Source organism: Olea europaea, chromosome 15 (assembly GCF_002742605.1).
Source record: "Olea europaea var. sylvestris chromosome 15, O_europaea_v1, whole genome shotgun sequence".
Lineage (NCBI taxonomy): Eukaryota > Viridiplantae > Streptophyta > Magnoliopsida > Lamiales > Oleaceae > Olea > Olea europaea.
The window spans coordinates 879007-904614 of record NC_036251.1 but is presented as its reverse complement, the minus strand read 5'-3'; the positions used below and the strand labels follow the sequence as shown (position 1 = coordinate 904614).

Sequence of the window (25608 nt, the reverse complement as noted above, 5' to 3'; positions counted from 1 at the left end):
AATTTTTTCGGCTGAAAATTGATGTGTGATAATACATTGACTATTTTTCATTCATTTGACCTATTTCCTCTTCTAATTGACCTCTAGCACTCTCCAATTTTCATTGTGAGATCCAATACAACTTTTGAGTATTTGCACTTTGGTCTACTAACTTTGAATTAGCTTCATTTTAGCCATTTTCATTTTTTTTCTTTTGATTCTTCGTTCAAACTTGAGCTTTTCCAAATAAAAGTAATAAATAACAAATTATGCACTAATTCGTCCAAAAAGTAACAAAATATCATCATTTAGGACCTAGAATAAGTGTAAAAACTACATTTATCAGTGAGAGTGATCATTTTCTTTTGATTAGAATTGGCTTTTTTGGTTGTATCTTTGTACTTTGTAGTAAATCATATTACTCATTGTTTAGAGCATAAAGGAAATCAAAATTTACTTTTTGTAGAAATTAAGATTTATTTTGTAAAATAGTAAATTTTGTAAAGTAAAAAAGGTAACTTCGAACTTTATATCTACAAAATGAGTAATTTAAACAAATAACTTTCGCTTTTAACTTTAGGGAGAAATGTTGCTAGTTAATCCAATGAATATATATATATATATATATATAATTTTTTATGTGGGCATAACCTTGGTTATGTTTATATACTAAAGATATAAAATTCTGAGATAATTTTTTCACTTTAGATTTTTCAAAACCTTTTTTTTTTCTTTTTCTTTTTAATACATAGTTATTATATATTTCTTTTTTGGGTGGGGAATGGATAATCCGTCACTGACATGAAATGACAATTCAAATTGCATGAAAAATATGATTTGCCGAGAGCAGTTTACCAGGCTTTATACAGGATACTCACAATGGAATGGGCCCCATGTGGGACCCTCATGTAATAAAAAATTGCAAAAAAAATGTTGGCCCACCACATTGTGAAAAGCCTATAAAAGCTCCGTAAATTTTCTCCTTAGTATTGTAGCATTGCTCATCTCTATATTGTGTAGGACTGAATCGAACTTGAAATATTTTATTTAGGTCAGTTCAATTTCCTCACAATAAATGAAGGTAGTTAGCATAAGTGTAACATTTTAATTTAGGATAAAGCTACTTTGACATACGATTTTAACAGAAAGCTTGATATAATTGCATGTGGAGGAAAGTCATTGGATAAAAAAAGTTAATTGTGTTTTAAACTGTTTAATGATAAAATATCATGTGATATTAAGTCAAACTTTATGTTCATGTAACATATTGTTTAATTTATTACTGTTTCGATCAAATTAATCTTTGTTCGTCCCTAATTTTGATGCTACATTCACATATTAATTAAAACAAGACTAGCATCTATACAAGTCCTCTTTCATTTAGTCGATTTACTTAAAATCTTAATTTAGGGTGAAATGGAAATTAATCGAAAGTAATTTTAGCCTTTTAGGTGCACTTTACCAATAAATTATCGGTTTTGGTGAGAAAATTGTCATTTTCATGTGTCCAAAACTGTGATTTTGTGAATTAGACCAGTTCATATAACGGGTCGAACCCGGATGATCCACTGCCGGTTTAAAGAAAACTCGAAAGGTTCAACGAACCCGACGTATACATTTACAAGTCAGACCCGGATCCGGCTGATACCGAGCGCCGCTCCGCTCCTCTCCCGCGCCGCTGCATTACGTGAACAGAAGTAATATAAAAATATATAATTTGCGTAATTTGAGTACAATGTTCAATCTCAGATCAATTATCAAGAGGTATAAATGCATTTTCTCTGATTTTTTATATCCAGATTTCTATGGAAAATATAATATATCTCTATCATCGGCTATATGTATATGTTTAGTATTTATTTTATAAATTGAATTTAAAACGGAATTTTGACATGGTCCTTTATGCTTCCTTAATCATTCCATTATTATTATGTAGATTAGGTGTTTGTAAAAATGTTTCACAGTGTTCTTCATTCTTTTTCTCTTTCTCAAGTTGCAAGTGAAGTATTTTGAAGCTTTAGCCGTATCATTGTGGAATTTGGCTTTTGACTTGGAATGCACGTGTAAGAAAAAATTTTGAAAATTGATTCAGGGTCTTGCTGCATGTCAGGCCAGCATTTTTAACTGCAGTTGCTGAAAAACACGGCTGGAAAAGTCACTTTTAAGCATGACGAAATATCTTCTTACTCGTATTCTTCTTGAATGACCCCTGACAACTCTAAACTCAGTTCCTGCCAAATGACTATACTTGGGTGTTGTTTAGTTTGATTTACTGGCTTCTGCTTTGTCTCTGAAAGAAATTCATGATCATTGTATGAAAAGATCATGATCCGTTTTTGGTTTATATTAGAATTAGAGCTCTCTCATGCGTCAGTACTTTTATCTCAGTCTTGTGCTTGTGTGATGGAATCAAACTCAGTTCTCAATCAAATTTCTGTTTCAAATGTCTTCATGATGAGTAATGTGTCCTTATGCAGAGAATCTTTTATTTGGTACAGTTGGCTTGTAAGAAGCATTTCAACTCCTTCATGTTTATCAGAAGCCACTTTGTTGGCAAGTTTTATTTGCCATGACGGATGTGTTAACTTGAGGAACTATAAGTTGGAGAAATATCTTCGACTATGTACCCATGGATCTCTTTCGTCAAACACTTCAATTGTTAAAAGATGGTATGTATGTGAGCCACACAGTATTAATTTGAAGCTGGTACATGCTAGACATATGAGTAATGCATCAATTGAGCTGAAGACAGATGAAGACGTGGTCAGATTTAACATTGGAAATCAGATTGCTATAGAAGGATCTCAAAAGAAAGGAAAGAAGACTTTGAAACGGCATAAACTCTCAAGGAAAGCTAAGCTAAACGAACTTAGGTTCTTCAGATTAAAAGCGAAGAAGAAAATGAATTCTCCAAATCCAGAAGTAAGAATAAGATACAAACTTGAAAAGGTTAGTGAAACTAAACCTTGTAAGCAGCTTCGAAGGAAAACAAAAAAAGGACATCAGCTCAATGCAGTAGATAGAACGATGTTCTTGAATTTTGATTTGTGCTTGTGTCTTAACTTTATTACTATGACACCTTTTCTTTTAGGCAAAAAGAAAGGAAGAATGGTTGATTGAGACACTGAGGAAATATGAGGTACCTAAAGCGCCGCAGGAAACGTATGATCCCGAGATCTTGACTGAAGAGGAGAAGTTTTACTTAAAGCGTACAGGTGAGAAAAAGAAAAATTATGTTCCAGTAGGGAGACGAGGAGTATTTGGAGGTGTTGTTCTCAATATGCATCTTCATTGGAAGAAGCATGAGACAGTAAAGGTTATTTGCAAACCTTGCAAGCCTGGTCAGGTTCATCAGTACGCTGAGGAGCTTGCTCGATTAAGCAAAGGCATAGTTATTGACATAAAGCCAAACAATACCATAATATTCTATCGTGGAAAAAATTATGTTCGACCAGATGTTATGTCACCTCCAGATACCCTATCAAAAGCCAAGGTAATTGACTTTTTCTTCAATAGTTGTATGTTGACTCAATTTGTTTACTCGTAGGAGTCAATTTGGCATTGCAGCTTGAGTCCTGGCACTGTGTCTTGAACAGCCTAAATTGAGTTCCTGACTTTCGAGTTATAAAATATAGGATATCTGATCTTAGTTTAGCTGAGCAACTGTATAATTGTTTTTCATTACTTTTTTGTTTATTTGCTCAAGATCGGTATGCATAGAGCAACATAAGATCTGGGTGGTATTTGATGGTCATAATGTATCTGGACTGTATATTCCACAATCAAGAGTTTCGCAATATGATTTTATAAGTTTGATTATTAATTGCAGGCTCTGGAAAAATATAGGTATGAGCAGTCCCTTGAACACACAAGTCAATTTATTGAAAAATTAGAGAATGAGCTTGAAGAGTATCATAAGCATCTTGCTCGGTATAAAAAAGAGAAGGAGACTGCACAAGAGGTAGTTTTTAATACCTGATGTTATCCTCTACTGTGTTAAATCTTGTAGTTATTGTGCTCTATTTGATTGACGTAAATAATTGAATTGTGGACATTGCATGTTATCCTCTACTGCCTCCTTCCGCTTCTTCCCATCACAGGTTTTCAAGCATTAGTTAATAATTGGCATTTTTCGTATCATAGTGCTATTCTGGAACTGAAATTGAAGAACTTTAAGTAGTAATTATATCTGGTCATCGTTCAGAATTTTCGAATTATTCAAGATGAAATTTGACAGTTTAGCTTTTTATCACTATTTCTCAGTTTAAGACCCTCCAAGTCTGCGAGTAAATGTGAATGAGAAACAAGCCACAGTAAGTGTAGTGGTCGTGGAAAAACTTTTCCTTAAGAATGTATGTTTAATTTGCAGGATGAAGGCATTGCAAAACCCCCTTTAATACGAGGGGTATGTAAATAGGAGACGACAAGGAAAGGTCCTTAAATGATGCTATGGAACAGAGAGCTCCAATAGATGGCTGGTTCATCCTGCAGCATATGTGCCTTGCATGAGTGAATATTCGCCCAAATATTATTTCAGCTTAAATATAAGAAGAAATTGCACATTCTTGTCTCTGTCTGTAGGAATTACTTCTGCTCTCAGTTGATAGTTCGATTCACCCATTCTTTTGATGCACATTTTACTCTGACTTGGCCAATGCAAACAATCCTCTTAAGCTTGGAGGATCATATGGGATAAGTGGGGAGAACAAGTCTTAGGTTTGCAGCACGTGTCTTCCGGTGGTGGCTGTGCCCAAATTACTTAAGGCAGCTCCACCAATATGGGGGCAATGCCGCCAAAGAAATCCTGGACGATTATGTTGAAGAGCCCTTCAAGTCGAATTTGCAACTGATATTGAAATCCGGGACAAAGAGTTGATCTAGCAGTGTTTGTCATTTTGGTTGTCAAAGGAAGGTCGTAAAATTGCTGAGTTCGAGGCCACAAATTGAAGCTTTTCTATATTTCATTCAGTCAGAGTCTCCATGAAGGTTACTTTGTTAAGTGTTAAAAAAAGCGCATAAATAAAAGATTTTCCAAGTTCTGCTCAATTCTCTGACCATTCTTTCTAATCAATCCCTTCCATTGGTTAATTTTCGTATTATCGTTCGGGTTTGTCCTATGTTAATTGTTTCGTACACGCTGCCACACCTGCATGAGTTGGATGAAATTTTTACATTGGAGTAGGTGTTGAAAATTTGTTGCTCAAAACCAGGGGCGGAGCTAGGATTATTATTCAGTGTGGATAAAATTCTCTTGATGTGTTCATATCCTTTACACATTCCAGCAATTCTTTCTCAATTGTCGTCTTTATAACAAATATAGCTGTGCTCGCTTTGATTATCTACTTTTACATAGCCACGATTTTGTCTAGCAGTATCGTGTCATCCTGTTAACTACTTCCTATAGGTCTTGTTCTTGGAGATAAAACTCTATATAAATTTGTTATGTGGTATAATTTTTTGTTATTGAGCTTTTTCATTTCGTCAACGACTTTTAGGTTTTCTATCATGATTTAATTTACCTCCTTGCAATCAAACAAACCTTAAAGAAGCTTCAAAATTTCCCTTTGTACTAGTACGCCAAAAGCTCAAAAAATTTGTCTATGGTTGCTAATCTAAAATATCAAGTTGTTAAATTTAAATATTAAAGAAACTATTTAATTAATGAAAATTTGTGTAATATTTTGGCCCCGTTTGGTAGGGATTTTGAGAATTGATTTTTTGACCGTTAGAAGAAAAGTGGGGTCCACATGTGAGAGAAGAAGTCAAAAATTACGGCTTGAATAGTAAAATAACGGTCAAAAAATCAATTTTTTGGGGCAAAAAATCCCTACCAAACGGGGCCTTTGTTATAAAAACACTCTCTCCCCACGCCAATACGTCACCTCACTATCTAAAACACCCACTCCACTAAAAAGGTTGAACCCCAACCTTAAGGGCCCCCACCGACCCTGCCCTGGGTCGTCGTGGAGGAGGTAAATCGCAGGATGTGCCTCCCAGGAGCCAGGGTGGAGAGCACATAGATAGGCCAAGGCTGTTAACCCATATGGTAACTCTCGCTTGCAACAAAGTCAATTCCACCTTGCGGGGAATCGAACTCTGCACACTGCCGCGCTGAGTCCTATCCACCCTCCCTTTTGCTACTAAGAGATATGCCCTGGGGGCATAAAAAAAAAAAAAAAAAAACACCCACTCCACTAACTTTGCTACAAGTCTGCCACTTCAATCTCTCTCTATCACACCTCTCAACCGTTTTGTCTCACTCTTATCAATTCTCTGTTTCTCTTGTCACACACCACTAACTTTCATAACTCTCAATTCTCACACACCACTCTTATATTATATATGTATGTATCTTACGAGTATATCCAAATGGAGTGTGCGAGAAAGAAAGAGGCAGTGCATGTACAGTGCATACCTGCGCTCGCACGTGTGTAGTGGAGGTAAATTCATTAGAAATAGTGGTAATGAAGTAAATAAATCTTAGCATCAGACCTTAGAGATTCTTCAATGTTGATGATTTATTCAATTCCATCAGTTTTTGCCTTCTAGTTTGTGGGCACCGAGAATTGAAAGGCCATATGCCGCACTGGACCCTTAATAGCTTTGTCCCTATTCAAAACCAGGGAGGATGAATTGAGATTTGAGTGGATGAAGTGGAAAATCAAGCCATAAAAATGGCCTATGCGATTGCATTAGCATTTGAGGCTTGCGGTCGCGTTTGGATTTTCAGGGAACCAAAAGGCAGCCAAAGCTATAACTATGCGACCGCATAATTATAGCCTATGCGGTCATATAGTTATAAAAATTTGACCGTTGGCAGGTTTTTTCGAATTTTCTGGTGGTTTTGTTAATGAAACATTACACCTCTTTACTTTGAGTTGAAACCACTTCTTATGGGATGATTGGAAATCTATAAATACTTGATGGTTTTCATACCTAAACACATGAAAATTCATTCCATTATTCTCCCAAAACCTTTGAAGAAATTATACATATTTCAAGCTTTATTTTTCACAAGATCACTTTGAAGATCATCTTTTTGCTTTTGGTGCTCTTCTTTAGGCTTGATCAATCCTACAAACTATTTGTCATTTTCAATCCTTAAAAGCAATCGGAAGGAGGTAATTATCGTTTGAGGACAATAATATATTCTTCATATTTAAGCCTTTGTCGAATTTTGTTATCATCGTCCTCTTCATTTTATGTTCTCCATTGCTACATTATATATTCATAACAGTAAGTGTATATTTCCATTGTGTTCGGTCTGAATCATCGTCTATAAAGTTTTTTACAATGTCTTGTTCTCAAGATTAGCACATGGAATGACGATTATGATCTAGATTTTGTTTTAACATTTTGTACTCCAACTTCTAAACGATTTGCGGGGTTGAACAAATGGGGAAAAAGAATGAATGTTTTGAAATAAAGAAATTCATTGTATGATAACGTTTGATAGGATGAATATTATTGCATTTATTGTTCCGAGTTCAACAGTACACGGATGAAGGAAGATCTAACACCACAAGAAATTTAAGGTATGCTCGAACTTGGACTTAACTATTAATAGATGTAACTCGAGAGTCTAAGCACATCACATCTAGTTTTATAAATATACTTCTCTACTAATTAAATTATGCTATGTTTGATAATCGATCACGTTTTAGTACTTAGTATTTGGACTGATTTGAGGCGGGGTTGGTGGGTTTAAAGTGACTTTTGGAAAACCTTAAAAATCGAATTTATTGAAGAAAGTTAATTAGTGACAAGGTGTTATGATGACATGTTAATCAGTCCACGTTTAAATTTTAAACCTAAATTGACATAAGTTACTTGATTGAGACAAATTGAAATTAGATGCGTCAATTTAACATTTTTTATGAAAGTTCAGTGACCAAAATTGAAATTAATCATTTACTTTCTTGTTCTCATGAAGTTTGTAAGTAGCCAAGAACACAGACACATGAAATAAGAGTTGAACTATGATATATGTACATTTTGATTTACATTTTGCCACGTGATATTATCCAATTAGACAGTTTAAATTTCGAATAGTTTTTTCATCCAATTGACACTTTGACAACTATATAAGTGTCAATTAGAGTGTAAAAAAATCAGTGTACAAATAGAAAAGTCTACAAGAGTTTCCAAAAAAATAATATCAGTCGGCAACTTGCATTCAAGAGAAAAAGTAAAACTCACTCAAATATGAAACGTGTGAAAGCATATCAAGGAACCTATACATATATACACACACCATATACAATATCTTGAAAACAAGAAAGTCGGGTGTACTACAACAGAAATAACAAAAAATAAATAAAAAATCAGCATCTATATTTGAGGTCGCTTTCTGCATTTCTATACGCGCCCATGCATAATATACAATGATCGTACCGATAACTTAACTTTGCTTAATAGAAACTCTCTTCTGTACTTCTTCGAGAATGGTAAGACTTGATTCTCTGTATCAACAGCAGTTTCTGAACTGAGTGAATCATGGGCACGTAAATAGTAAGTGTGCTATTGAGCGATCTACTTCCATGTTCATAACACCAGTGCACCTATAAATAAACACCACTGGTATAAGAATCATCAAAGAACTCTAAACACAAGGGGGAAAAATGCATAAGCCTTTGGCATCAGTTTCAGCAAAACAAATTCATTATTACATTTAGGTTATGCAGAATGCTTGAATATTATTTAGGATGTGTAAATATGTGGTGACGTACTTTTTTGCGCATTCAGCCATAAATGTTTCACTGGCATCTCTTTGATTTCCGGAGCTGTTGTTCAGGTTTTCAAGTCGCGGTCTCTGTTCAGCAAGGAGTGCTAAACGACATAAACCGTCTCTTATGCATAGCTTCGTCTTTAAGTTCAACTAAACAAAAAATGTTACCCGCAGTAAGTGACAAAGCTGCTGAATATGTATGAAGAGATAAGCACTAAACAAATGATAGGCAGTTGGCATATATGAGGCATGGAAGCACCTAAGAACTTTAGAATGGAAATAAAAAGATGTAACTCTAGTACTTGTTACCGTAATAGGCCGCGCGCGTACAAGCTTATTCCCCGCCTCAGGCCTATATGTATGTACGTGCCTATACCAAATGAGCATCTTTACCAAAACCTTGCGTTTGGGTGGTCCAACGGAAAATTTATCACGCTGTCCCCTTTCTCTGTTTCACCGCTTTGGAAGAGGGCCTTAGAATGAAATTATGAATCATTGGACCCCCTCGAAAAGCTCTGTTACCCACAGATGAGAGTGATCAGGGAGGACAACACGAAGTTAATTACTAAATATTCGAGATAAGTTTTACCACTTGGTCTAAAAGCAATAATGCCACATGTATATCATTAAATATTTTCTTCACACATCTCCTACCGTGTAGGTGGGGTTTATTATTTTCCCATCAAAGCCTCAACCGTCGACAATTTCATTATATGGATGGCAGTACTTTAACTCAGGACCTTTGCCTGCTTAGATACCATGAACACTAAGATGATAGAGTAAAATTCTGATATTGTTTCATCACGAATAAAATTTTGATCATACATGTGCAGAATGGATTATATCTAAGAAAAAACATACATACAGGTAACAATGCCTATTAACATGGAAACTATAAGCCGTAAGATGAGGTTACATCTACATCATTTAATTATTGTTATCAACGTGTTATATAATTTAGTGAGGTTGATTATCTTATCTAGGTAAGTAGTCTAAAACTATCTTATTCCATTTATCTTTTCACTCATGTTGATTTTGACAGAATTCCAAACCCTACAGAATCATGGAGAATTGAAGTTTAATGCAATCTTCGGTCTCTAGGACATTAGCATTAAATGGTTACATATAATAATTCTGTACTCCTATTGCCTGGAAAATTGCATCTAACTAAAAAACTAAAAATTTTCTGAGATGCAACTGTATATACTGTTAACTTTTTTAAAACTAAAAACTTTTGGTCAATAAATAATACTCAGACACAGAAATTACTGGATTTAAACCTTACTACAATCCATTACGATGTTACCTGCACATAGTTCTAAACGTTTTTCTCACGTATGATAAGAAACCGGGCAGTATAAATTAATAGATAAATTAATGCTCAAAGAGTTGCCATTAGAAACATTCATAATGCACCACAAATTAAAGCTTACATATTTCAAAATCTAGAGAGGACATTACCTGTTCTGTGACATGCTGAAGCTGGAGAAAACTAACTGCTTCCGGTGAAATATCATCCAAATCCGAACTCATTGACAGGCTTTCTTGTACATCTGAGGAACATAATTCTGCTGGAGTTACTATCTTGATTCCTTCGACATCACAGTGATCATCCTGTTTATCTCCAGAATGGTGGACTTGCTTTTCTAGTGATACAGAATCACATGTAGCGTGATAAGAATCTTGACCCATAGCTTGCTGTTGATATTGTACGTTCACATATGGGAAAGCTTGATGAGATGTGTCCCTGTCAGGAGATTGAATGACTTCGCTTGGCAGGTTACTGATATAACTGAAAGAACTACCATTTCCCAAGTATTGTTCTGCTCTTTTTCTCTCAGACAGGTTCTGGTGCTTTGACAGCATTTTGCACTCATCGATCTGCCAGGTATTTTGCATTGAAATTGTTACATATCTAAACAGTTCGAAAATCATTCAACTATAGTAAACATCATCTTTCAATGAGACAGCATCAACAGATTGTAATTTCACCCCAAAATTAATAAAACTTCAATAAATAACTGTTACATTATGAGGATTAAAAGTAAGCACACGTAATTGGCAGGAATAATTCCATCTCAAGATACATCGATATTTAAAATGCCATTACATTGCTGCCACCATTAGAGTGATTCTTTAATTACATCTTGGCCTAAACTTTACCACCGAATCTAAGTCCCCGCGAAAAACATAATACCCAGTGGTGAATTTTGCTTCCAAAATTTCACAAGTACCAATAGAAAAGAGAAGAAACTCTGATTCCAATCACAATGAAGCACACTGACCTGATCTCTAGGTGTAAACTCATCTTTGCGGTCTGAGCTAGAGGGTCCATTCACGATAGACAGATGAGAAGCAAATTCATCCCTACCTAGGGGCCAGGAACTCTTTTTGGACCCAACGGGGGATGTTGCCAAGGCTGAATCATCATTAATAGCACAGGTCACAATCAACTTTGATAGGTCATGGTTTTCTGAAATATTCTCCATTGCATTTGATTCAGGATATGAAAGCTTCAATTCTGACTTTGGCACATCCCTTGATTCTCCTAGAGCATTGGGTGATGAAAACCAACCAAATTCATCTTCTCTGATGGTCCCAAGTCCATACGTTGAATCACAACTTCTGGAATACGGGATCCAAAGATAAGTTAATAAATGATGCAGTGAAAATTATAAGTTCCTAACCTCAAAAGGAGAAGGCAGGCAATTACCTGAACAACCAGTCAACATCCTCAAAATTATCAAAGAAGTTGAGATCATTGTCTATTTGGGGTGTGTCCCCAAGTGGATAACTGTAAGAGTGGCTATGATCTGCAGAACCCTTCTCATCATGAGTTGGATCATTTGCACAAAACTCACTACCAGTGGAGTCTGTATGATTGTTTTTGATGTCATGACCTGATGTTTTGGCATTATCAGATATTGAGTCGCTATCAGATGAAGTAGGAAACAAACTATTTTGTTTGTGGGATGATGAGTATTTTTCCAACGTTGAGCTCCTTCTATTATATTCTCCTCCATCTCTTTCATCATCAACGTATCTATAATTGTATTCATCTATAAAATCACCTGAAATACAAGTTACTTCACAGCGAGGTTTCTTAAAAACATCACCGTGAAAGGAATTTCTATTGACCCGTTTGTCACCTGACTGGGGCACTATATGGTCATCAATCTGACAAAATTCATCCCAAACTGTACCATCAATCTGTTAAAAGTAGTTACAGAATTTTTAGAGGTAAAAACTGCAGAGAAAAATCTTACAAAATAAGTTTACAAAAATACAACAGATCAGTGAATAATGAACTCATGAAACCTCGAGGCAGTTGTGCAAAAGACTTTCAACCATGAATTAGGTACAAGTGCAAATATAAACCTCAACCAGAGGAATTTAAGCAGGGGAGAGAATATTGTATTTGCTTCTCAGCCAGTTTCCGCAACTCACTGCACTTAATGTATATCATGCAGGTTTGAAATACATGCGTATCCTCAAGGGTACAGTCTCCAATAATACGTGTGCATTACAAAACAAGGACAAATTCTGTGAAACTGTTAATTTCTCTTTTCTTCCTAGAAATTCATATAGATAGATGAGAAATACTTTTATTAGCTGTATCGCCACTCATATTTTAATTGTGAATTCCCATTATATTTTCTTATACAAACATACACAACATGCTACCAAAAAATAAAAGAAAACAATATAAATATAATGAAAACAGGACAGAATTTTATTTTCACATATACATAGAAGCAAAACATAAGAAAGAAAAGGCATAGTCGTGCTCTAGCCAATCAAATAAACCCCCACCTTGTAAGTGCATAAATCTGACATTTCTTCTAGTCCCCACGCTGTAACCGAACTGCACACTGGTTTCTTTATATTTAAAATCCAAATCTTTCCTTCACTAAATCAATCAAAACAACAATCACAAAAGAACACTTTAGTATTACCTCAAAATCATCATTCTACTGCATCAATATACATACAATCTCCAATCTCAAACTTTCGGAAAATCCAAGAAAAATGACAAGTCACTATTAAAAGTGGAGAATATATAAAGGCAACAAAACTTAATTGCCTTCCACAAGCTAAATGATCAATTTTTGCAAAAATGTAGATCAATTAAAGGTATATAAAATTTTATCAAATAGAAGGTACCAGAAATATAAAATCATATGGATGAAGGAATAGTTAGTGCCCCGGAAAAACATACTCCCACAAAGATAGACTTGTTTCCAATTTTACAGAGATTAAAAAAATATAATTTTTTCTTAAATAGGAGTAGCTCCTTTTTTCAATAATAAGGCAAGGGATATATTAAAAAGCTAACAAATTAACTATACTCTCAACCAGAAAACTGGCCTTGGACATACAGAAAAGGAAAACAAACCTTTCTTTACCAGGGAGGGAGTAGTAAATATACCCAAAAGAACTTCGATCGTTTCCATCAGAAAATTAGTGAAAGTACCAAAATTTAAAAATAATAAAAATAATAACAAAAATTAATCTCAGAGATTCAACTTTCTTCGGAAAATCTAAACAAAGAAGCTATTCAATCGACAGCAACAAAAATCCGCAATAAAAATAACAGTTAATACTTTACAACAAGATCTTGCCTGAAAACTCACCAAATATTATAAAAACGAAGCAAGAGTTCGAAAATGATGATTTAACTCCACATAGCCATCAGCAGAAACACTAAACTTGAATCACAAATTTCGGAATTGCGAGGATACAGAGAGAATGGAGGATGAGAAAAAATATTTTGGATAATATTTTAGACTTTCAGTTGGTTCATTGAACAGATATATATTGGACTCACGGTAAGCGCCACGTGGCGAAGAAATCCAAACAAAGGCAAGTGGAATTAGAATTCGTGGACGACAGAGCGAGTGGAGATGCGATCTGTAAATGCGATCAGAATTCGTGGACGAGAGAGCGAGTGGAGATACGATCCGTTACTAGAATTTTTTTGGTCCACGTGTCAATTAGTTTTTGGACAACGTGTCTACTGCTTATGTATTGGAGGGGAGTGATAACTGTAGGGTGGGCTTTTACCATTTCTTTGCTTAATCCCAATGTTCAAAAATCGATCAAAAATAGAAAGAGTCAATGATCAAAATATTTGATCAGAATCATATCGAAATCGCATAAATCAAAACAGGTCACTTTCTTAAGTGTTAAATAGAGCACATAAATAAAAGACTTTCCAAGTTCTACTCAATTCTCTGACCATTCTTTCTAATCAACCCCTTCCATTGGTTAATTTTCGTATTATTGTTCGGGTTTGTCCTATGTTAATTGTTTCGTACACACTACCACACCTACATGAGTTGGATGAAATTTTTACGTTAGAGTAAGTGTTGAAAATTTGTTGCTCAAAATCAGGGACGGAGTTAGGATTATTATTCAATATGGGTAAAATTCTCTTGATGTGTTCATATCCTTTACAAGTTCTAGCAATTCTTTCTCGATTGTTGTCTTTATAACAAACATAGTTGTGCTCGCTTTGATTATCTCCTTTTACATAGCCATGATTTTGTCTAGCAGTATCGTGTCATCTCGTCAACTACTTCCTATAGATCTTGTCTTTCGAGATAAAACTCTATATAAATTTGTTATGTGGTATAATTTTTGATTATTGAACTTTTTCATTACGTCAACTACTTTTAGGTTTTCTATCATGATTTAATTTACCTCCTTGCAATCAAACAAACCTTAAAGAAGATTCAGAATTTCCCTTTGTACAAGAACGCCAAAAGCTCAAAAAATTCGTCTATGATTGCTACTCTAAAATATCAAGTTGTTAAATTTAAATATTAAAGGAACTATTTAATTAATGAAAATTTGTGTAATATTTTGTTATAAAAACACTCTCTCCCCACACCAATACGTCACCTCACTATCTAAACCACTCACTCCACTAACTTTGCTGCAAGTCTGCCACTTCAATCTCTCTCTATCACACCTGTCAACCACTTTCTCTCACTCTTATCAATTCTCTGTTTCTCTTGTCACACACTACTAACCTTCATAACTCTCAATTCTCACACACCGCTCTTATATTATATATCGAATTATTTGGTGATATATACGATATCTCAAATTTCACATAATAGATTACATAACGCCATATATCACTATATTATTTGTCAGTTTAAAACACTGTTAATTTTTTTCATCCAATTTTTTCTATCTACATCATTTTATGTAATCCTTTATATATCATTTTTAATTACAACCAGCATAATCCTTGTTAATTTATTCGCTTATGTCATTTAAATCTTAAGTCTTGGATTTATGCTATACAAATAGAGTTGATGATAGAATTTGAAAACAGAATGGCACGTGTCAACATTTCAATGAAAAGTTTGAAAAAGAAAAAGAAACCAACAACTGTCACCCTCCACAAATTCTATCCAAGCAGCAAAACTCTGAGTCTTAAACATTAATAAAGGGGCAATTAATAAATAAAGAGAATCGATGACGTCGGCTCAGGATTACATATTTCCATGCACGATTAATATTTAATAATCGTGCATAAAATAAAATTAAAAATTCCACCATAACGTATATCTTCATTATTTTTTCCTTTTTTATCATTAGATAATTGAAAAGAATTAAACAAAATAAAAAGCTAAAATCTTCTGCATATTACCTTTCAATCCCATTCAAAATTGTATATTAAGCACATACTTAAAATATTGTTTCACCTAATAAGACAGACAAGTCCAGCAGATTCCCACCGCCGCCTTACGGTGGCGTTCATTGTATATTAAGCACAAACTTAAAATATTGTTTCACCTAATAAGACAGACAAGTCCAGCAGATTCCCACCGCCGCCTTGCAGGGGCGAACGCCACTGCCTTGCAGCACCCAAGTCCCAGACCACGTCACTTGCTACCACACTTACGCCGTGGGCCAAAACCAGTGCTGCTCCGCCGTGATCCAGCAAATAAATGCCCCAGCCGACACCGTATGGTCCGTCGTCCGCCGCTTCGATAAACCACAGGCATACAAGCACTTTGTCAAGAGTTGCAATGAACAGCACTGGTCCGTCGGAAACGGTGACGTAGGCACTATCCGGGAGATTCACGTCATATCCGGTCTCCCCGCCATGAACAGCACCGAGCGCCTTGAGATCCTCAATGACGACCACCATGTTATCAGCTTCAGCGTCGTTGGTGGCGACCACCGCCTGGCTAACTATCGATCTGTTACAACCCTACACCCAGCAGCGGATGGAGGCGACGAGACAATTGTCGTGGAATCCTACCTTGTTGATATAACTCAAGGTAACAGTACAGAAGAAACAAGCGTTTTCGTGGACACCATTGTTAAATGTAACCTCCAGTCACTTGCACAGATCGCTGAGAATTTAGCCCGACAAAATGTTTCTATACAGAAAATTGTCCAATTTAAAGTTTAAGGGAGTGTGCTTAATCTAGAGTTTGATAGATTTTAAAACTCCATATAAATTGAAGTATGTTCAATTCAGATTTAAATATAATTCATTAAAATATAGGTGTCCTCAATCTAGATTTTTAAAAATATTTATAAATTTAGGTGTCCTCAACATAGATTTTAATAGGTAGTTTTGAAATTTAGATGTTCTCAATAACTAGTTGATTTTAAAAGATTTCATTAAATAGATAGATTTTGAAGGATTTCAAGGTAAAAATATAAGTACAAAGAATCAGTAACAATTTTAACATAAACCTAAAAATTTCACAACATTTCTCACATCTCTTCATATTTGCTGCCCTCTCTCTCTCTCTCTCTCTCTCTCTCTCTCTCCTCCTCCCCCCATCTTCAACAAGATTTTCTTCTTTCTATCTCACATTTCTCAACTGTGAAAAGATCGTGTATAAGAACTTTTCAATTGATGATAATTTATAAAATATTACTATTTTTTGTTGAATATTGGGTGTGATTTTTTATTGAACTTATTTTTTCTTATTGAAGCTATATATTGTTTATTATTTTATAGATGTGCTGAAAATTATCATGGTAATTTATGATTTCTAGTATGCATACTCGAACAACTTCATCTTTCTAGTTCTGTACCCTATTCCTTTTTCTTGGGAAGAGCTGTGTATTTTCTACATATACCTGCAAATCCTAGCCACGACATGTGAGGATGGTATCCCACAATTTTTTCTTTTGTGTCTATATGGTCAATGAGAATTCTGGCAGTATGGAATTAATTGCCTTGTGGTCATGTATGTGTACATCTATGTGTTTGTATTTCACAAGGTTTTGGTCTTTTGAACTAATTCATATTGATTACGACTTTGATTATTTAACACTACATATTTTTGTCCTCTCCCACTCTCGCATTTTGTTGAATATTGGGTATATTTTTTATTTAAGCTCTGTTATAATATTCAATATTTAACAAACAATTGAACAAGGATTCGATCATTTTCTGTGATTTATTAACGTGCATATGTGTAAGAATGAGTTGTTAAAGAAGAAGTAAAAATTTGTGGCTTATGTTAAGCATATTTATAAATTTTACCTAGAATCTATAAAATTCATTGAAATTTATAAAATCTATTAAAATCTACAAAATAAAAATCCATTCAAATCTTATGAAATATATTAAATTCTATCAAATTTCACACAATCCATGAGAATTTATAAATATTAAGAAATCTATTAAACTCTGAAATGGGGACACCCCCGTAAAATTGTTCATCCACCTATTCAAAGATTTTTATTTTTTATTTTTAGATCCCGGCATCACAATTATCACATGCACTCGCACTCGCACTCGCACTCGCACTCGCATTCGCATTCGCATCCGCATCCGCATCCATAGGTCTGTATAGATCTACAAAGTGCGAAATACTGATATCAGATTTATCTACCAATTAGCAACATCTTCTAGTACATGAATAAATCCCGCATATGCTCGCATTGGACCCTTCATAGCTCCACCCCTATTCAAAACCAAGGAGGATGAATTGAGATTAAAGTGGATAAAGTGGAAAATCGAGCCATAAAAATGGCCTATGCGACTGCATAAGCCTTTGAGGCTTGCGGCCGCATTTGGATTTCCAGGGAACCAAGAGGTGGCCAAAGCTATAACTATGCGACCGTCTAGTTATAGTCTATGCGGTTGCATAGTTATAAAAAATTTGACCGTTGGCTTTTCGAATTTTCTGGTGGTTTTGTTAATGAAACATTACACCTCTTTGCTTTGAATTGAAACCACTTCGTATGGGATGATTGGAAATCTATAAATACTTGATGTTTTTCATCCCTAAACACATGAAAATTCATTCCATTATTCTCCTAAAACCTTTGAAGAAATTATCACATATTTCAAGCTTTATTTTTCACAAGATCACTTTGAAGATTATCTTTTTGCTTTTGGTGCTCTTCTTTAGGTTTGATCAATCCTACAAACTATTTGTCATTTTCAATCCTTAAAAGCAATCGGAAGGAGATAAATATCGTTTGAGGACAATGATATATTCTTCATGTTTATGCCTTTGCCGGATTTCGTTATCATCGTCCTCTCCATTTTATGTTCTCCATTGCTACATTATATATTCATCACAGTGAGTGTATACTTCCATTGTGTTCGGTCCGAATCATTGTCTATAAAGTTTTTTACAATGTCTTGTTCTCAAGATTAGCACATGGAATGACGATTACGATCTAGATTTTGTTTTAACATTTTGTACTCCAACTTCTGAACGATTTGTGGGGTAGAACAAATGGGGAAAAAGAATGAATGTTTTGAAATAAAGATGTTCATTGTCTGATAACGTTTGATAGAATAAATATTATTGCATTTATTGTTGTGAGTTCAATAGTACACGGATAAAGGAAGATCTAACACCACAAGAAATTTAAGGTATGCTGTAATTTAACCCCTGTTTGATTTCAATTCTTTGGCCACAAAAATGAAAAATATGACCGTTATCCATCACATCAAACCATCATATTTGACTTTCTGTCTCTTGTGTAGGTCCGTAACGACTATATTTTTCATTCTCATTCTTAGAAAAATGGGAATCAAACGGGGCTTAGTATTGAACTTGGACTTAACTATTAATAGATGTAACTCGAGAGTCTAAGCACATCACATCTAGTTTTGTAAATATATTTCTCTACTAATTAAATTATGCTATGTTTGATAATCCATCATGTTTCAGTACTTCGTATTTGGACTGATTTGAGGCAGGGTTGGTGAGTTTAAAATGACTTTTGAAAACCTTAAAAACCGATTTATTGAAGAAAGTTAATTAGTGACAAGGTGTTATAATGACACGCCAATCAGTCCATGTTTATATTTTAACAAACATGTAGAGTATTTGTAGTGAACTTGATTAAAAGCAACGAAGGTCAATGAAGTGATGAATTTCAAAACGAAATTGACGATCAGTTATTTGATTGAGACAAATTGAAATTAGATGAGTCAATTTAACATTTTTAGAAAGTTCAGTGACCAAAATTGCAATTAATCCTGTACTTTCATGTTCTCATGAAGTCGGTAAATAGCCAAGAGCAAAGTCCCATGAAATAAGAGTTGAATATTGCTACATGTACATTTTGATTTACACTTTGCTACGAGACATTATCCAATTGGATAATTTAAATTTTAAATAGTTTTTCCATCTAATTAACACTTTACAACAATGCAAGTGTCAAACTGAGTGTAAAAAATCATTGTACAAATGACAAAATCCACAAGAGTTTCCAGAAAAAATAATAATCAGTCTGCAAGTTGCATTCAAAAGAAAAAGTAAAATTCACTCAAATATGAAATGTGCGAAAGCATATCAAGGAACCTATATATATATATATGCACACATGATATACAGTATCTTGAAAACAAGAAAGTCAGGTGTACTACATCAAAAATACAAAAAAAAATAAAAATAAAATATCAGCATCTATATTTAAGGTCGCTTCCTGCATTTCTGTACGCGCCCATGCATAAAATACAATAGTCGTATTGGTAACTTAACTTTGCTGAATAGAAACTCTCCTGTATTTCTTATTGGAGAATGGTAGACTTGATTCTCTGTATCAGCAGCAGTTTCTGAACTAACTGAATCATGGGCACGTAAATAGTAACTGTGCTATCGAGCGATCCACTTCCATGTTTATAACACCAGTGCACCTATAATAAATAAACGTCACTGGTATAAGAATTATCAAAGAACTCTAAACATGAAGGTGGGGGCGGGGGGGGGGGGGGGGGGGGGGGGGGGGGGGGGGGGTTGGAGCATAAGCCATTGGCATCAGTTTCTGCGAAACAGATTCATTATTACATTCAGGTTATGCAGAATGCTTGAATATTATTAAGGATGTGTAAGTATTTGGTGACGTACTTTTTTGCGCATTCAGCCATAAATGTTCCACTGGCATCTCTTTGATCTCCGTAGCTGCTGTTCGGGTTTTCAAGTTGCTGCCTTTGTTCAGCAAGGAGTGCTAAACGACATAAACCGTCTCTTATGCATAGCCTCGTCTTTAAGTTCAACTAAACAAAAAATGTTATCCACAGTAAGTGACAAAGCTGTTGAATATGTATGAAGAGATGAGCACTATACAAATGATAGGCAGTTGGCATATAAGAGGCATGGAAGCACCTAAGAACTTTTGAATGGAAATAAAGAGATGTAACTCTAGTTCTTGTTACCGTAATAGGCGGCACGTACGAGCTTATTCCCTGCCACAGGCCCATATGAATTTGCGTGCCTATATCAAATGAGTATCTTTACCAAAACCTTGCGTTTGGGTGGTCCAACGGAAAATTTATAACGCTGTCCCCTTTCTCTGTTTCACTGCTTTGGAAGAGGGCCTTAGAATAAAATTATGAATCATTGGAACCCCCTCGAAAAGCTCTGTTACCCACAGATGAGAGTGATCAGGGAGGACAACATGAAGTTAATTACTAAATATTAGAGATAAGTTTTACCACTTGGTCTAAAAGAGATAAAGCCACATACATATCATTAAATATTTTCTTCACACATTCCTACCGTGTAGGTGGGGTTTATTATTGACAATTTCATTATATGGGTGGCGGTAGGACTTTAACACAGGTCCTTTGCCTGCTTAGATACCATGAACACAAAGATTATAGAGAGAAATTCTGATATTGTTTCATTACAAATAAAATTATGATTACGTATCTGCAGAATGGATTCTATCTAAGAAAAAACATACGTACAGGTATATTAACATGGAAACTATAAGCCGTCAGATGAGGTTACATGTATATCATTTAATTATTGTATTCAAAATGTTATATAATTTAGTGAGGTTAATCATCTTATCTAGGTAAGTAGTCTAAAACTATCTTATTCCATTTTTCTTTCACTCATGTTGATTTTGACCGGATTCCAAACCTTACAGAATCATGGAGAATTGAAGTTTAATGCAGTCTTCGGTCTTTAGGAAACTAGCATTAAATGGTTGCATATAATAATTCTGTACTCCTTTGCCTGGAAAATTGTTATCGTTAATATGGCAGTGTCAATTAACTAAAAAAATAGAAATTTTCTGAGATGCAACTGTATAAACTGTTTTTTTAAAACTCAAACTTTTGGTCAATAAATAATACTCACACGAAAATCACTGGATTTAAACTTTACTACAAACCGTTATGATGTTACCTGCACATAGTTCTAAAAGTTTCTCACATATGATAAGAAACCGTGCAGTATAAATTAATAGAAACATTCATAATGTACCACAACTTAATGCTTACATATTTCAAAATCCAGAGAGGACATTACCTGTTCTGTGACATGATGAAGCTGGTGAAAACTAACTGCTTCCGCTGAAATATCATCCAAATCCGAACTCGTTGACAGGCTTTCTTGTACATCTGAGGAACATAATTCTGCTGGAGTTCCTATCCTGACTCCTTCAACATCACAGTGATTGTCCTGTTTATCTCCAGAAAGGTGGACTTGCTTTTCTAGTGAGACAGAATCACATGCAGCGTGATAAGAATCTTGACCCATAGCTTGCTGTTGATATTGCACGTCCACATATGGGAAAGCTTGATGAGATGTGTCCCTGTCAGGAAATTGAATGACTTCACCTGGCAGGTTACTGAAAGAACTACCATTTCCCAAGTATTGTTCGGTTCCTTTTCTCTCAGACAGGTCATGGTGCTTTGACAGCATTTTGCACTCATCGAACTGCCAAGTATTTCACATTGAAATTGTTACATATCTGAACAGTTCGAAAATTATTCAACTATAGTAAACATCATATTTCACCGAGACAGCATCAACAGATTATAAAGACTATAGACTTCAATTAAAAGAATAAATTTGAACCCCAAAATTAATAAAACTTCAATAAATAACTGTTAGATTATGAGGATTAAAACACGTAATTGGCAGGAATAATTCCTTGTCAAGATACATCGGTATTTAAAGTGCAATTACATTGCTGCCACCATTAGAGTGGTTCTTTAATTACATCTTGGCCTGAACTTTACCATTGAATCTAAGTCCCCACAAAAAACATAATCCCCAGTGGTGAATTTTGCTTCCAAAATTTCACAAGTACGACTAGAAAAGAAACTCCAATTCCAATCACAATGAAACACACTGACCTGATCTCTAGGTGTAAACTCATCTTTGCGGTCTGAGCTAGAGGGTCCTTTCACATTAGACAGATGAGAAGCAAATTCATCCCTTCCTAGGGGCCAAGAACTCTTTTTGGACCCAACTGGGGATGTTGCCAAGGCTGAATCATTAATAGCACAGGTCACAATCAACTTTGATAGGTCATGATTTTCTGAAATATTTTCCATTGCATTTGATTCAGGATACGAAAGCTTTAATTCTGACTTTGGCACATCTCTCGATTCTCCTAGAGCATTGGGTGATGAAAACCAACCAAATTCATCTTCTCTGCTGGCCCCAAGTCCATACGTTGAATCACAGCTTCTGGAATACAGGATCCAACGATGAGCTACTAAATGATGCGATGGAAATTATAAGTACCTAATCTCAAAAAGAGAAGGCAGGCAATTACCTGAACATCCTGTCAACATCCTCAAAATTATCAAAGAAGTTGGGATCATTGTCTATTTGGGGTGTGTCCCCAAGTGGATAACTGTACGAGTGGCTATGATCTGCAGTACTCTTCTCATCGTGAATTGGATCATTTGCACAAAACTCACTACCAGTGGAATCTGTATGATTGTTTTTGATGTCATGCCCCGATGTTTTGGCATTATAAGATATTGAGTCGCTATCAGATGAAGTAGGAAACAAACTATTTTGTTTGTGGGATGATGAGTATTTTTCCAACATTGAGCTCCTTCTATTATGTTCTCCTCCATCTCTTTCATTATCTACGTATCTATCATTGTATCTATCTATAGAATTGCCTGAAATACAAGTTACTTCACAGCGAGGTTTCTTAAAAACATCACCGTGAAAGGAAATTCTGTTGACCCGTTTGTCACCTGACTGGGGCACTATATGGTCATCAATCTGACAAAATTCATCCCAAACTGTACCTTCAATCTGTTAAAAGTAGTTACAGAATTTTCAGGGGTAAAAATGCTGAGAAAAATTTTAAAAAATAAGTTTAAAAAATACAACAGATTAGTGAATAATGAACTTATGAATCAACAAAGCAGTCGAGTAAAAGACTTTCAACCATAAATTAAGACCTAAGAGCCTTAATGAACATTACCAAACTAAATGAGACATATACTTTAGTGGAATTTTAAATTTTATCATCAATATGTAATATCAGCACAGGTGCAAATATAAACCTCAACCACAGGAATTTAAGCAGGGGAGAGAATATTGTATTTGCTTCTCAGCCAGTTTCCAGATATAACATTCATGCATTCATATAAAAAAAAAAAACTTATGGGTAATTTCTGTGATCCTCGCACTATCGGAATATTTGATATATTTAGTCCATCCATTTGATGACATTTAACATATTGTCTCTAGTACTCTATTTTGTCCATTTTTTTCCCCTTTGGTGGAAATGGATAACCATTTTTTGAATAGATAGATTAAAGACCAATGAATTATAAGATTAATTAACAGGAATTTATAAAACTGGCCTAATCATAGTTGACATACTAATAGGACTTCCTCATGGCTGAGTCTATTATACCATAAAGTTTTTACATACATTACTACTAAACTGTTGTGTTCTATTATCGACAAATATGTAAGCATGTGTGAAATTTGTTTCTTAAAAGATTCCGCAACTCAGTGCACTTAATGTATATCATGCAGGCTTGACATACATGCGTAACCTTAAGGGTAAAGTCTCCAATAATAGAGTAATACCACGTGTGCATTACAAAATAAGGACAAATTCTGTGAAACTTTTAATTTCTCTTTACTTCCTAGAAATTCATACAGAAAGGTTATTCCAAATAACAAATAGATACATGAGAAACATTTTTATTAGCTGTATCGCCACTCATATTTTACTTGTGAATTCCCTTTATAATTTCTTATACAAACATACACAACATGCTACAAAAAATAAAACAACATAATTATAATGAAAACAGACAGTATTTTATTTTCACATATACATAGAAGCAAAACATAAGAAAGAAAAAGCATAGTCGTGCTCTAGCCAATCAAATAAACCCCCACCTTGTAAGTGCATAAATCTGACATTTCTTCTAGTCTCCAGGCTGCAACCGAACTGCACAATGGTTTGTTTATATTTAAAATCCAAATCCTTCCTTCACTGAATCAATCAAAACAACAATCACAGAAGAACACGTTAGTATTACCTCAAAATCATCATTCTGCTGCATCAATATACATACAATCTCCAATCTCAAAATTTCGGAAAATCCAAGAAAAATGACAAGTCACTATTAAAAGTGGAGAATATATAAAGGCAACAAAACTTAATTGTCTTCCACAAGCTAAATGATCAATTTTTGCAAAAATGTCGATCAAAAGTTTTTATCATATAGAAGGTACCAGAAATATAAAATCACATGGATGAAGGAATAGTTAGTGCCCCGGAAAAACATACTCCCACAAAGATAGACTTGTTTCCATTTTTACAGAAATTAAAAAAATATAATTAATATAGTTGAAAATATAATTTTTTTCTTAAATAGGAGTAGCTCCTTTTTTCAATAATAAGGCAAGGGATATATTAAAAAGCTAACAAATTAACTATACTCTCAACCAGAAAACTGGCCTTGGACATACAGAAAAGGAAAACAAACCTTTCTTTACCAGGGAGGGAGTAGTAAATATACCCAAAAGAACTTCGATCGTTTCCATCAGAAAATTAGTGAAAGTACCAAAATTTAAAAATAATAAAAATAATAACAAAAATTAATCTCAGAGATTCAACTTTCTTCGGAAAATCTAAACAAAAAAGCTATTCAATCGACAGCAACAAAAATCCGCAATAAAAATAACAGTTAATACTTTACAACAAGAACTTGCCTGAAAATTCACCAAATATTATAAAAACGACGCAAGAGTTGTAAAATTTCTCGAAAATGATGATTTAACTCCACATAGCCATCAGCAGAAACACTCAACTTGAATCACAAATTTCGGAATTGCGAGGTTACAGAGAGAGAATGGAGGATGAGAAAAAATATTTTGGAGAATATTTTAGACTTTCAGTTGATTTATTGAACAGATATATATTGGACTCAAGGTAAGCGCCACGTGGCATAGAAATCCAAGCAAAGGCAAGTAGAATTAGAATTCGTGGACGACAGAGCGAGTGGAGATGCGATCTGTAAGTGGGATCAGAATTCGTGGATGAGAGAGCGAGTGGAGATACGATCTGTTACAATAATTTTTTTTGTCCACGTGCCAATAACTTTTTGGACAACGTGTCTACTGCTTACGTAGGTAATATGGAGGGGAATGATAACTGTAGCTTGG

The 25608-nt window shown here is 34.7% G+C and overlaps 4 protein-coding genes across 12 annotated transcripts; 2 read left to right on the top strand and 2 right to left on the bottom strand.

Moving 5' to 3' along the window:
- Window positions 1–1398: 1398 nt before the first annotated feature.
- On the top strand, window positions 1399–5429 carry LOC111409762 (uncharacterized CRM domain-containing protein At3g25440, chloroplastic). 3 transcript variants are annotated; one of them, XM_023039783.1, is made up of 5 exons: window positions 1399–1743; window positions 2478–2928; window positions 3071–3472; window positions 3809–3940; window positions 4349–5429. In XM_023039783.1, the coding sequence occupies exons 1-5, from the start codon at window positions 1715–1717 to the stop codon at window positions 4394–4396; spliced, it is 1062 nt and encodes a 353-aa protein (XP_022895551.1). In that variant the 5' UTR covers window positions 1399–1714; the 3' UTR covers window positions 4397–5429. The 3 variants fall into 3 exon arrangements, with proteins under 3 accessions (XP_022895551.1, XP_022895550.1, XP_022895549.1); XM_023039782.1 differs by having other exon boundaries at window positions 2457–2928; XM_023039781.1 differs by lacking the exon at window positions 1399–1743 and having other exon boundaries at window positions 1760–2928.
- A 2698-nt stretch (window positions 5430–8127) lies between these two features.
- On the bottom strand, window positions 8128–13488 carry LOC111409760 (protein LNK1-like). 4 transcript variants are annotated; one of them, XR_002705519.1, is made up of 8 exons: window positions 13342–13488; window positions 12521–12617; window positions 11421–11917; window positions 10993–11332; window positions 10169–10588; window positions 9010–9222; window positions 8709–8857; window positions 8128–8540 (listed from the first exon to the last, which is right to left on the bottom strand). XR_002705519.1 is itself a non-coding variant. In XM_023039779.1 (8 exons), exons 2-8 carry the CDS (start codon window positions 12542–12544, stop codon window positions 8474–8476), a joined length of 1419 nt encoding a protein of 472 aa, XP_022895547.1. In that variant the 5' UTR covers window positions 12545–12617; window positions 13342–13488; the 3' UTR covers window positions 8128–8473. The 4 variants fall into 4 exon arrangements, 2 of the variants coding, with proteins under 2 accessions (XP_022895547.1, XP_022895546.1); XR_002705518.1 differs by having other exon boundaries at window positions 9017–9222; XM_023039779.1 differs by lacking the exon at window positions 9010–9222 and having other exon boundaries at window positions 11421–11778; window positions 11857–11917.
- A 123-nt stretch (window positions 13489–13611) lies between these two features.
- LOC111410914 (abscisic acid receptor PYL4-like) lies at window positions 13612–17016 on the top strand. Its single transcript, XM_023041509.1, has 2 exons — window positions 13612–13670; window positions 15530–17016. The coding sequence occupies exons 1-2, from the start codon at window positions 13612–13614 to the stop codon at window positions 16140–16142; spliced, it is 672 nt and encodes a 223-aa protein (XP_022897277.1). The 3' UTR covers window positions 16143–17016.
- Window positions 17017–19495: 2479 nt separating this feature from the next.
- On the bottom strand, window positions 19496–25325 carry LOC111409761 (protein LNK1-like). 4 transcript variants are annotated; one of them, XR_002705520.1, is made up of 8 exons: window positions 25156–25325; window positions 24337–24433; window positions 22733–23229; window positions 22308–22644; window positions 21475–21885; window positions 20373–20577; window positions 20065–20213; window positions 19496–19853 (listed from the first exon to the last, which is right to left on the bottom strand). XR_002705520.1 is itself a non-coding variant. In XM_023039780.1 (7 exons), the coding sequence occupies exons 2-7, from the start codon at window positions 24358–24360 to the stop codon at window positions 19787–19789; spliced, it is 1485 nt and encodes a 494-aa protein (XP_022895548.1). In that variant the 5' UTR covers window positions 24361–24433; window positions 25156–25325; the 3' UTR covers window positions 19496–19786. The 4 variants fall into 4 exon arrangements, 1 of the variants encoding a protein (XP_022895548.1); XM_023039780.1 differs by lacking the exon at window positions 20373–20577; XR_002705522.1 differs by lacking the exon at window positions 19496–19853 and having other exon boundaries at window positions 20080–20213; window positions 20392–20577.
- Window positions 25326–25608: the final 283 nt, after the last annotated feature.